Below are 12,758 nucleotides of genomic sequence, written 5' to 3'. Positions count from 1 at the left end.
TTTAGTGTTCTTGCTACATGTAAGAGATTCCCTGATTAAAACTATTTTCGTAATTTATGTTTTTTTCTTCAGATTACCCTCTTTTCCTCGTAGTTGCAGCCTTGGCATGATTCTCTATCACTATTTCACCGGCTGACACGGGACTGGACTCAGAAAAGGGATTTTGACAAAGGAAAAATCTATTTCTGAGGAAGGTCCCGTGTCACCCGGTGACCCTCCCTGACTCACCTATTGCTCCCCCCCCCCACTCGCACATGCCAAGTCTGGGGTTAGTGCTAGCATGGAATGAGGTAGGTGGCGCTGGTGTCGCCGAGCTGGCGGGTGTTTGGGTGTGGGGGCTGTAACGGCTCACCGCTCTGTTCTGGGGATTTTGGTAGGGAGAGATCTTTCGAGTAAGACTCCGTGGTAGTGATCTTTCACTCACCCTTCGGTATACCGATGTCTTACCTAGAGAAGACGCTCGATCTGGGGGTAGTAACCCCAGCTTTCCTGAAAGCTCTTTTTTCTCTGGTATATCTAGCATTTTATACCTAGAAATTCGTGCTATAATGGAATTTCACCGGGTGACACGGGACCTTCCTCAGAAATAGATTTTTCCTTTGTCAAAATCCCTTATATATATATATATATATATATATATATATATATATATATATATATATATATATATATATATATATATATATATATACATACATACATACATACATACACACACACACACACACACACACACACACATACATACATTATATTGTGAGAACAAGAAAGGTCAACTGGGTATTGTTTATTACCTGAGCACAGGTATACTGTACATGGCAGAGTGCAGACAGAAACATGGTGCCCGACCTCCTATCACCGTGACCCACACTCTGAGCAATTTGTGTTTGTTGACAGACAAACAAATGGCAATTTTGAGAGACATAATAAATGTACAATGATAAAATACATATCGGCAGAAAGGCCAGAAAATTCTACACATGACTATTTACATGAGAGTCTTGACATATTAAGAAATGCAATGCATGATGTGATTGATGTGAAAATGAAGAAAAAAGTTAAGTATACCTTAGTTTTACCAGACCACTGAGCTGATTAACAGCTCTCCTAGGGCTGGCCCGAAGGATTGGACTTATTTTACGTGGCTAAGAACCAATTGGTTGCACTTAGCAATGGGTTCTACAGCTTATTGTGGAATCCGAACACATTATAGTGAGAAATGAATTTCTATCACCAGAAATAAATTCCTCTAACTCTTCATCAGCAAGGAGTTAGGGTAATTGAACTCCGCCCATCGAGTGACAGAGAGGGAGCTCTACCAGCTCACCCAACGAAGAGCTTGTGAAAATGAAGAGACATCTGACGTTACAATTTAATATATATATATATATATATATATATATATATATATATATATATATATATATATATATATATATATATATATATATATATATATTATATATATATATATATATATATATATATATATATATATATATATATATATATATATATATATATATATATATATATATATATATATACAGTATATGTATATATTCATTTGAATATATATGTATTTTTCATAGTTTTGCATCATCAGGCACAACATTAAACTATTGGGTTACTTCAACTAATAATTTACCAAGTTTTGATTAAGCTAAGCTCATTTATCCTTTCTTTCAGTTTTGTTTATGTCTTAAATGAATTGCATTAAGCATTTTTTGCTATACGGTTTGGCTAGTTGTAACCCTTAGAGTTGGCTTTTTTTCATGCACTTATGAGTTCTGGGCTAAAAACTCTCTGGCTGAAACTGCTGGGTCCTGTACTAGTGACCTCCTACTTACTGACAGGTTACATTTTGAGAGGCGCTTCTTAAGTTGATTGTTTACCCAGTTTAACATATGAAAACAGTATTATTTTTCAGGTTCTCAAGCTGAACTGCATTTGAGTATGATGATGGAACTAAAAGTCAAGACTGATGGGGCCGTGAGTTTCACTTTGCCAACTGTTCTTAATCCTCGATACTGTCCTCGTGACATTTCTCCCAGCCAGCATACAGGTAAATGTTCTCTCTCTCTCTCTCTCTCACACACACACACACACACACACACACACACACACACACACACACACACACACACACACACACACACACACACACACACACACACACCATATTATTCCTTCTCTGCATGCTTCATTTTTTATCAAAGCTCATTTCATGCATTAGTCATTAGTTTTCAAAGTATAGTAAGGTAGAACTATATCTTGCATAGTCAATCTCTGATTATTGTTATATTGTATGTACTTATGGTAAACTTAAAGAGCATAAGTTGAAATGGCTGAAAAAGGTTAACAAACAAATGCAAAAAAGTAGATTTTAATTATGCCTGTATGCCATATCTGTAAGCAAGTTGCAAAACTTCAAAAAAGGCAATTTTAAGTACAATTGAGAGCTTCAGTTATTGCATATTTTATATTTGAAGAGGACCACTGATTCTTATTGTGAGCCTAGGGGGTGGCTAATCTTTTCTGATGAAGTGATTATACTGAAAGGTGGAATGTTGATAGATGAAGAAAAGAAACTGACCTCTTTTTAGTGTTGCCCTTCATATAAAAAGCTGGTTATTTTCTATTGATGTTTTTGCAGTTCTTTGCAGACTGTTTGTTTTTATAATACTGTTTAGAATACCATTAGATATATATACAAATACTGTATTTGGAATCTTTTGTATATATGAAGTAACTAGTAGGTTTTTTCCAGAGAGTGTTGCACGAACTGGCAACTTTGAAACAGTCATTGTGTCTGAAGCCTATACTTTTGGTATAAATGCTAAGGTTCAAGGGGGACATGTTATAGCTCGCATAACCTCACACCATGAGTCCTTGAATGTGGAATTAAGTGACGACAGTATGTCTGCAGAGGTAAGCTAAGTTGTGATATTTTTATACTTTATCATAAGACTGCTGTTAAATATTAATAAGCTTTTTTATATAAGCCAAGTAAGTGTCATCAAAGTAGTAGAATAGAATCTTGTGAGAATATTTCAGAAGGAAAAAGATTTTGCAAGACAGGGTTATTGGTATCCAATTGCCAAATTCTCCCTTTTATGCAAGTTACAACATGATATTGCAAATGAGAGTGAAGTGTTTTTATTTTATGGCTCTCTTATTTTCTTTTTGGTGTATATCTTGTTTACTTCTTTGTTGTCATAAGATATTAAGTACAGTGAAAAAAATATACAGTATACACTTTATGAAGATGCACATTTTTAAATGTTTTTAAAAGTTTATTAAAAGGTAGTTTTCATAATTTTATCCTTTTGATGCAGAAAGATAATATGCTGAGGATAAAACAGATGCTTTTCAGTTTGCTATTGTTGCCTTGTAACCTAGCCAGTTTGTTGTAGATATACAGTAATTTGTTTTTCCTGGAGAGGGGCAAAGTGCAAGATATTCCATTTTTCTTCTTTTTAGGTTTACATATCAGTGTGAATGCTGCTTTCCATCCCTTATGCCCAATCAAATACATAGCAGATTTTGAGAGTCAGGTTTAAATTATGGTGCCGTTGTTGTACGGGGATATTTACATTAAAATATTTAATAAACAAACATTCAAATATTTGTTAAAACAACATTCTTGTTAATGTAAGAAGATTGAATGGAAATACATGCAGAAATTTTCTCTTAACAACTGAATATTTTCATTTTACACAGAGTCCCTCATTTTTCTCAGTCAAAGATTTAGAAGTAACAGCACCAGTAGGCCTGAAGATGTCAGCAAATTGAAAATTTCTCTTATAATTGAATTTTTTTTTAAAGTCAGTAGTCTAATGCCGTGACTGAGCCCAGACTTGAGGAAGGCAAAGAAAAGTTACAAGAAAAAGGAGGAAAACTGCAAAAAATCTGTTGGAGGCAAAAAAAAAATGGCAGCTTGAGTAGTCTGAAAATTGATGATACTGCAGAGTGCTTGTGGGATGTATGGCTTGGTGGGTACAGTCATTGGGTAAGAAAACAGGAGCTTTCCTTCAAGTCAGCATAAAAAAAATATGCAGGAAAAAATAGTGAGACCATTTTGTGGATGAAGAGGTGGCTGTAGAGAAGAGATAAAAGAGATTTTGGGTTTTTCCAAAGGTCATCCAGAGCTGTAATATTAATTAATTAAAAATATATACATATGCAACCCTTCTTCAATTAGCTCTTTCTCAAATGATGTTGGCCGTCAAGAGAATCTAATCTATTCTGTTGCTTACATGTGTATCATTCTGAAGTGCTTCTGCCTCCTTTGGTCAGTTGTTATAACCTCTTATCACTTATTCTCTTCCCCTCAGTTTTGCATGTTAAACAAAAGCTCTCCAAAACCCTACATTTCTCAAACTATTCATTGTTACAAACAGTTATTAGTATCAAAGTTCCCTTTGGAATCAGTCCCAGAATGTGTGACGACCCGTGATTGAGGATGTCATCAGCAGAATGCTGGAGGATAAACTGTTACGCATCAGGAAGTCTTTCTTACTGCTTAGAGTACTCATTAAAGGACAGAATGAAGTCACACATGGAGCAGATTGGACTGCCAAAGACCTTTCAGAATTCTTGTCAAAGATCGTCCATTGTGGCTGAATTCTACAAGAAGCAGTTCTTTTGCACATCATTGTCAAGTAATTGCTATCACTACCAGAAACAGCAACTGAAGTAAAAATCAAAATAGAAGTGAGAGAAGCGTAAGGTATTTTAGAAGCCAATAAAAGCAATACTGTACAGTAATTGACAATATCCAGACAAAGTACTATACGTAAGTGGAAAGTCTTGAAAAAAAAACAGCAGAACTTTATCACAAACTTGAGTTGAACAGTAGTACAGGGTATTTGTACTGTTATAAATACCAGTAGGTCCTTGACTTACAGCAGGGGATCAGTTCCAGTGCTGCGCTGTAAGTTGATTTCTGCTGTAAGTCGGTGTCGCCGTTATTAGCGCGTACGGTGCCGTTGATGTTTCATCAAGTTACAGCGCTGTAAGCACCATTAACTTGATGCCTATTCTTGCCGTTAGCGCCATCAGTGGCGCCGTAACTTGATGCAACATCAAGTTACAGCACTGTAACACACTGTTAAAGTTGCTGAAAAAGTGCTGTAAGAGCGAATCTGCCGTAAGTCGGTGACGCACTGCAGATTCCAGGGTCAAAGCCTTATGTAGAGTCACAAGAATTAATGCCAACGGGCATCTAAACAGAATGGTATTTAGGTAGGGTAAGAGGATTGTTAGCAGAATGCACTCATTTTGTACAGTTGGCTAAAGAAAAACTGGCGTAGTTTCTTTATTCATCGTTCGTTATGGAAATATTGCCATATGCAGGTGCCAGATTATTTGCTTTTCAATCGTGACGGCCTAAGAAGCATTTGGAATTTGGCTCTGCTTCCGCTTGAGTCTTGACGTTAACCCAACGTATTATACAGCACTGGCGTGTTGTCATTCGTCACCTACAGCCGATAAATAATACATTAAGCCTGTCAATATGCTTTAATAGCAAGTGTAATTCAACTAATTTTGTTCTTTGATCAATAAAATAATTGGCATGACTAATTTAGTAGGCTTAAATATGACTTCTGATTCTGACACCTGATTATCCTGTAGTAGGTCTATTTTCAGTAGTATATCTCTCGGATGCGTCATGCGACTGAATATTTAAATCGACAATGTCTATATTAATCTGCTTTATTTGATTATTCCAGTTATTCTTTTTTATTGGCCATGTTCTCCTTTTCTCTTATCCTTTTCATTACGGTTTAACATAATTTACTCAGACCTAGCTATCTCATGTCAAAAAGCAATCATAAGAAATCAAACGAATAGGCTACAACTTAGTCTTTTTTTTAAATCTAATTCCTTGCATGTCATCCTGTTTCATCTGCACACGTTGGAAAGCTGTGGGAGTCAAAGCTGATGAATACATTAAGACAAAAGGCTTCCTGCCATCAAAGCATTCTTGGGTTAATCTTGATGTAGCTGCTATTCATTTCTTCTAAATAGAAATTAATTAGAATCAGTTTCACACGTATCCCTGGACCTACTGTAATGCCATGAGCATATTATACGTAGCTGAAAGGACAGGAAATACGAAAGGTACCTTCCTCATTTAAGTCTGTTTCTGATATTTACAATAAAAACCAAATTATATATATATATATATATATATATATATATATATATATATATATATATATATATATATATATATATATATATATATATATATATATATGAATATAAGAAGGCCCATAAAACACTATTCAAACAGTGAACAGGGGCACAGAAGCAAGTGCCCGAAATATATGGTTTCAACGTTTAAATAGTGTTTCATGGGCCTTCTTATATTCATATTACACTGTAGTATTACAGGAAAGACATTCATATATATATATATATATATATATATATATATATATATATATATATATATATATATATATATATATATATATATATATATATATATTTAGATACATAAGAAAAAATGTAGAAATCCATGAGGCTGTAAGGCAGTCAAATACAGAGTAAAGCTAACAAAGAAATGAAAAAGGGATTTTGACAAAGGAAAAATCTATTTCTGAGGAAGGTCCCGTGTCACCCGGTGAAATTCCATTGTAGCACGAATTTCTAGGTATAAAATGCTAGATATACCAGAGAAAAAAGAGCTTTCAGGAAAGCTGGGGCCATTACCCCCAGATCGAGCGTCTTCTCCAAGGAAGACGTCGGTATAACGAAGGGTGAGTGAAAGATCACTACCACGGAGTCTTACTCGAAAGATCTCTCCCTATCAAAACCCCCAGAAGAGAGCGGTGAGCCGTTACAGCCCCCACACCCAAACACCCGCCAGCTCGGCGACACCAGCACCACCTACCTCATTCCAGGCTAGCACTAACCCCAGACTTGGCATGTGCAAGTAGGGGGGGGGAGCAATAGGTGAGTCAGGGAGGGTCACCGGGTGACACGGGACCTTCCTCAGAAATAGATTTTCCTTTGTCAAAATCCCTTTTCTGAGTCCAGTCCCGTGTCAGCCGGTGAAATAGTGATAGAGAATCATGCCAAGGCTGCAAACTACGAGGAAACAAGGTAATCTGAAGAAAAACATAAATTACGAAAATGGTTTTAATCAGGAATCTCTTACATGTGGCAAGAACACTAAACCTAAGGCACATCAAAAGCTTAATATTACGAAAAAGTGGGGAAGTCCCCGGTCTGGCAGGAAGAGGCCCCAAAAATACTTAATACTACTAAAGCATAACGACATATGAAATTTGCATAGGTTAAATGGCATATACAATCTTAAAGCTACACACGTAAACTTAAAGCTAAACACGTAAGAGACAAAATAAAATGGGAAACAATATATACAGTACATATACATATATCTGGCGTACATGGAGCAAAATAAAAACCGCCCAGTACCCCACAAGAAAACACAATCATAACATGTCAGATTACAGTTTCCACTCAACAGAGACAAGATACATCAATATGAGGAGCAAGGCAGTGAGGCATGATCAACCAGGAGGATAAGCAGAGAAGCAAATGAGGCAGGCGGGGGGGGGGGAAAGGGGAGGATAAGGATATGATTAGTTAAGGTGGGGAGATGACACTTCCCACAGCTATTGTAGAAAATTTCAGGGCTTCGAGCGATTTTAAATAGTGGCGTTTAAACACTAGAGGTGATTTCCAACCCGTGTATTTAGAGAGTTCTGAGAAGTCCATATTATGAAAGTAATTAATGGAAGTAGCAACTGCTCGAATATCATGAACCTTAGGAACTGAATCTGGGTTGGCCTGTTTAATAAAATACAAAATTTGTTGTCTTATAGCATTCAGTGAAAGAGTACCACCTTTCTCCCTGATAAAAAGAGGACCCGACTTACTCTGTGGAGTTCTTAAAGGTAAGATTTAAGTGTATACACTGGACATAAAGACTGGTCTTGTGGAAGGGCACCACCTTCCAAGGAGACCATCTGTCTTGTGGGTCTTCATTTTTAGCTAAAATCTAGGGTCAGGGAAAGGAGGACCTCTCCGGACAGGAGGAAGTTCACAAAATCATCACCTCTAGTGAGAGCCGATAGCTCTGAGATTCTGGCACCTGAAGCCAAGCTAATCAGAAATAAAGTCTTCCTTAACAGATCCTGATAAGAGCATTGAAAGTTGTTCATCTCTGATGCTAACTTAAGGACGTCATTGAGGAACCACGTAACAGAATGTGGGCGTGATACTGGTCTCAGACAGCGCATGCTCTGGGGATAGATGAAAAAATAGGAATCTGTAAGGTCAATTTTAAAGTTTTACAGAAATACTTTCTTCAGGGCTGACTTGGCTGTGGTAATAGTGGCGGAGCAAGGCCTTTCTCAAACAGTGATCTAAAGAAGGAAACTCCTAAATTAGTCGTCATGATTTTGGCTTCAGATGCTTTTCAGGAAGGAGGCTAATTTTTTTGACTGCTGAGTCATACTGTCTAAGAGTAGAATCTCTTTTATCTGATTCTAGAAACAGTGTTAACAGGGTCAATGTTTGCTCCTTTTTGGGCTGCGAATTTTATAAAGTCCATAAAACTAGGGCTTTCTGAATTCTTGAGGAAGCTGACACAGTCTTGGTTTGTACTGTCTGGGTCAGTATGGGCTTGGGAATCCGAAGACTCCGTAATCCCAGTTCCTGAAGAAGAGGAACCAATTGCTCTTCGGCCAATAGGGGGCTACTAGGGCTGGTTGACCTTTGAATGTCCTGAGTTTGTGTAATACTTTCAGCAGTAAATTTATTGGAGGGAACAGATAAATTTTCTCCCAATTGTTCCAATCTACTGTCATTGCGTCCGTGGCGTACGCCTGAGGGTCCAGGTTCAGGGCCACATAACAGGGGAGCTTGAAGTTGCTCTCCGTCGCGAACAGATCCACGTGGAGACCCGGAACCTGGCGGCAAATCCATTTGAAGGATTCCCCGTCCAGGGACCACTCCGTCTCCAACGGAGTGGTCCTGGACAGGAATCTGCCACCACGTTCCGCACCCCGCTAGGTGGGTGGCTGACAGGTGCCAGCCGTGCTTGTTCGCCAGGGAGAAGATAGCAACCATTACTTGGTTTACTCGACCTGATTTGGAGCCGCCCTGTTGATGCAATGAACTACCACTGCGCTGTCCAATACCAACCTGATATGAATCCGGTTGGGGGGCGGATTTTCTTTAGAGTTAGAAAAACCGCCATAGCTTCCAGGGTGTTTATATGGAACTGCTGAAACATAGTGGACCACGTTCCTTGTACTTTTTGTTTTGGTGAATATCCCCCCCAGCCGCTTAGGGAAGCGTCCGTGTGAACAACTAGTGCCGGAGGGGGAAATTGAAGCGGAACTGACTTGGACAGGCCCCTGACTGTGGCCCAAGGCCGCAGTCTTGTTTTTAAGATTCGAGGAATAGAGGAGACCTTGTCTCTGAGCTTGACATTGGCTCTACTCCGCCACACTCTGTTTATGTCTTTTAGTTTCGCTTTTAAGAGCAGGTCCATCACTGAGGCAAATTGAAGAGATCCAAGGACTCTTTCTTGGGACCGGCGGGATGCTGATTGATTTTTGAGAAATTTTCTGGTGAGAGATGCTATCTCCTTCCTCTTGGGAGGCGGGAGAGATAACGTGTGAGAGGACAGATCCCACTGGAGACCCAGCCACTGAAACCGGGACTCCGGAGTCAGGCGGGACTTCTCTCTGTTCAGCTGAAAACCTAACGACTCCAGGAAGTTGATGACCATGGACGTAGCCTTCTGACACTCCAGAACTGTTGGTGCCCAAATTATCCAATCGTCTAGGTACGCTGCTAGGGATATCCCTCGGGACCGGAGTTGTTGAACTACCGTGTCCGCCAGCTTGGTGAATATCCTGGGCGCAATGTTTAGACCGAAGGGCATGACCCTGAAGGAGTAGGCTTGATTCCCGAGTCTGAAACCGAGGAACTGAGAGAAGTTCGCGCAACGGGGACGTGATAATAAGCGTCTGAAAGATCGATAGAGGTGGTGACGGCTCCATGCGGAAGTAGAGTCCGTACCTGAGCTACCGTAAGCATGCAAAATTTGTCGCATTTTATGTAGAGATTTAGACGCGACAGATCCAGGATCACTCTTTGCTGGTCGGAGTCTTTTTGGGAACAGTGAATAACCTGCCTTGAAACTTTAGGTGCCTTACTTTCTTTATTGCTTGTTTGTTGAGCAATTCTGCCACGTAATCCTGCAGGATTGATGAGGGTGGCTGGTAAAACCTGGTCAGAGGAGGAGGGTCCTTGATCCAGCTCCATCCTAGACCCTTGGACACAATGCTGTGTGCCCAAGGGCTGAAGGTCCATTGGTCCCTGAACCAAAACAGGCGACCACCTACCTGTGTTCTCTCAGTGGGAGGGAGCGGGTTTGTTCCCTCTACCACGTCCAGGTTTTCCTCTTGGGGTGGTGTTGGCTTTTCCTCTATGAGGGGCTTTGCCTCTTCCCCTCTTGCAATCCTATTAAGGCCGTGAAAGTATCCACGGCCCTCATAGGTGGGGTTGTATGCTGGCGAAGCAACATACGAAGGGCGCAGCAAGGGAATGAGCTGGTTGAACCAGCACATATTGTTGGGGATGAGCCTTTGAGGTGGAGGGCTGTGCCACTGCCGAGACCGGGACGGCTTGGACTACCGCCTGATGGTGGGGCCTCTTATGCCTCCTGAAACGTTTGCCTCCTCTCGATTGGGGGCCGCCAGATTCTGGGGTCTTGCGCTTGTAGGCAGAAATGCCCCAGCGAGAGCGCAGACTCTGGTTGGCCCTTGTAGCCTCAGCCATAACATTCCGTAACCTCTTCTTCTGGGAAGAGGTTAGGTCCCCAGATCGAGCTTTTCACGAGCTTGTTAGGCTCGTGACGGATGGTGGCATCGGCAAAAATGAATTTTCTGCATTCCAGTCTGGCCATGATGAATTCAAAAAGGTCAGACTGAAAGCCAGCTAGCAGGGACTTAGCCAAGACTTGAAAGAATGGCTCGTCCACGCAGGAGACGGCAGTGGCTTCCGTAAGGCAGACGGAGTTCAGGGACCGGGCTAGCTTAGTCCGGGCATCAAACTCTGCCTTTAGCAAAGATTCCGGCAGCTTGGGGAGTTGCTCACTGAACTGTGAGGAAGCACAGAAGGGGTCCAACTTCCCAACAGTGAAAGTGGACGGGGCATCCGTCCAGAACTCATCACTTCCTGGGAATACCAGGAAGTGGGGTCTGTTTCCCTCAGCTGCGGTAATGGGATTACCTTCAAAGCACGCTCGGGCCGTAGCCAGAGCGACTTTGTTCAAACAGGGGTGGGTAAGGTTGTCTCCCAGGGCGAACATGGTGAAGTTGCCCTTGAAAGGTGTCAACTTTGTATTGTCTGCCTGCCACTCCGCCAGAGTGCGCAGGAGAGCCGACTGAGCTTGGTCCCTAGGGACGATCACAGTCTCCCCTAGGAACCTTATCTGAACGTAATCCATGCTTCCTCTGTAGCCTCACGAAGCCTGGGTAAGGGGGCAAGAGATCGGGGAAGAACTCCAGTTCCTCCAACCGTCTCGTGCCAAGACCTTCGACTGTCAGTTTGCCATCATGTTGGATGGCCCAGAGGGCAAAACGCCAAGGGTTCCCGACATCGAAGGCGGCGGGAGGTCCGCTAGTATCGGGATGACATACTGTGGTTAGTGGCTGCGGTGGGCGAGCCATTCCCGCCAGTATATTGTCATGACTGGCCAACTTTTCTGAGATCTTTGTAAATTTGGAATCGAGGTCCTCCGAGAATCGTTTGAAGAGCTGGTTCGCAAAGGCCTCTGCGTCAAAGGCAGGCTGGCGAGGAGGGCTTGGTTTTGCTGCCCTCTTACTCGCGCCTTTGCCGGAGGAACCAGACTTGCTCCCGGAGGCTACAGGTGCTGAGACCTTAGCCTTCGACGGGGGGAAAGGCAATGCTTTCTTGGAAGACGAGGACTTATAGCCCTTCGCCTTCCATGAAGTCTTCAACTTCAACTTGGGGATAGCTGATGGAGCTCTATCACCCAAGGAGGAAGACTTTACAAAACCTGCAAAAGATGAAACTGAAGAAACTGGGGAGTCAAAAAAGGGGCCCCCCCACAACAACCTCACCTACCTCACCACTTACCACCTGGTCCTGTTCAGTATTCATTGGTTCCAGGTCTAAGATCCATGGCGGTAGCATCCTCCGAGACCTCGGCATAAAGAATATCCACTTGGGGTGGCTGGGTCTCATCCCGGATCTGCTGGATGATGGGGGTGGCAAGATCTTCTGGCACTGCCGGCCGCCACCCGTGCGCCGGGTAGAGCAGGTCCCTCAACCTGGCGTCGAGGACATAGGGCTTCCCCGACGGAACGTTCCTTCCAAACCCAGCCACCCAGGCATGGAGGGATTCCAAGGCAGACTTCTTGGAGGACTCATCCGCCTGTAAGAAAACCAACAATTAGCTAAGAACGAAAGAACAGTCCGGGAACCATAAACAATATAAACAGTATTCAATATGAGGAGCATAAACGGAGGAAGATTGTCACTGTTTTACCGACTCATCCTGGACGGTTGTGCAGAGAGCGAAGCAAACCTCACAACCATCAGGGTGCCAGACTACAGGTCATCCAGCTGGACCGCACAACCAGCGTGGGTCCGGCACACCACGTGACCATAAGGTTGTTGCAGCAGCGGTGCACCCGGCTCCTCACAGCGAACAGTCTGTAAGTGTAAAAGTACATGAA

At 41.9% G+C, this 12,758-nt stretch overlaps 1 protein-coding gene across 16 annotated transcripts in view; it reads left to right on the top strand.

The window, feature by feature from the left end:
- Positions 1–12,758, top strand: part of LOC136832066 (von Willebrand factor A domain-containing protein 5A-like) — a 200,228-nt gene that overhangs the window by 83,188 nt on the left and 104,282 nt on the right. For all 16 annotated transcript variants that reach the window (XM_067092661.1, XM_067092656.1, XM_067092655.1 and 13 more), the window contains 2 exons: positions 1,931–2,065; positions 2,771–2,931. In XM_067092661.1, the coding sequence (XP_066948762.1) occupies positions 1,931–2,065; positions 2,771–2,931 (296 nt within the window). The remainder of the gene's footprint in view (positions 1–1,930; positions 2,066–2,770; positions 2,932–12,758) is intronic.

Source organism: Macrobrachium rosenbergii, chromosome 49, assembly GCF_040412425.1.
Source record: "Macrobrachium rosenbergii isolate ZJJX-2024 chromosome 49, ASM4041242v1, whole genome shotgun sequence".
Classification (NCBI taxonomy): domain Eukaryota; kingdom Metazoa; phylum Arthropoda; class Malacostraca; order Decapoda; family Palaemonidae; genus Macrobrachium; species Macrobrachium rosenbergii.
The sequence above is the reverse complement of the archived record's forward strand: the minus strand, read 5'-3'. Positions and strand labels throughout refer to the sequence as shown.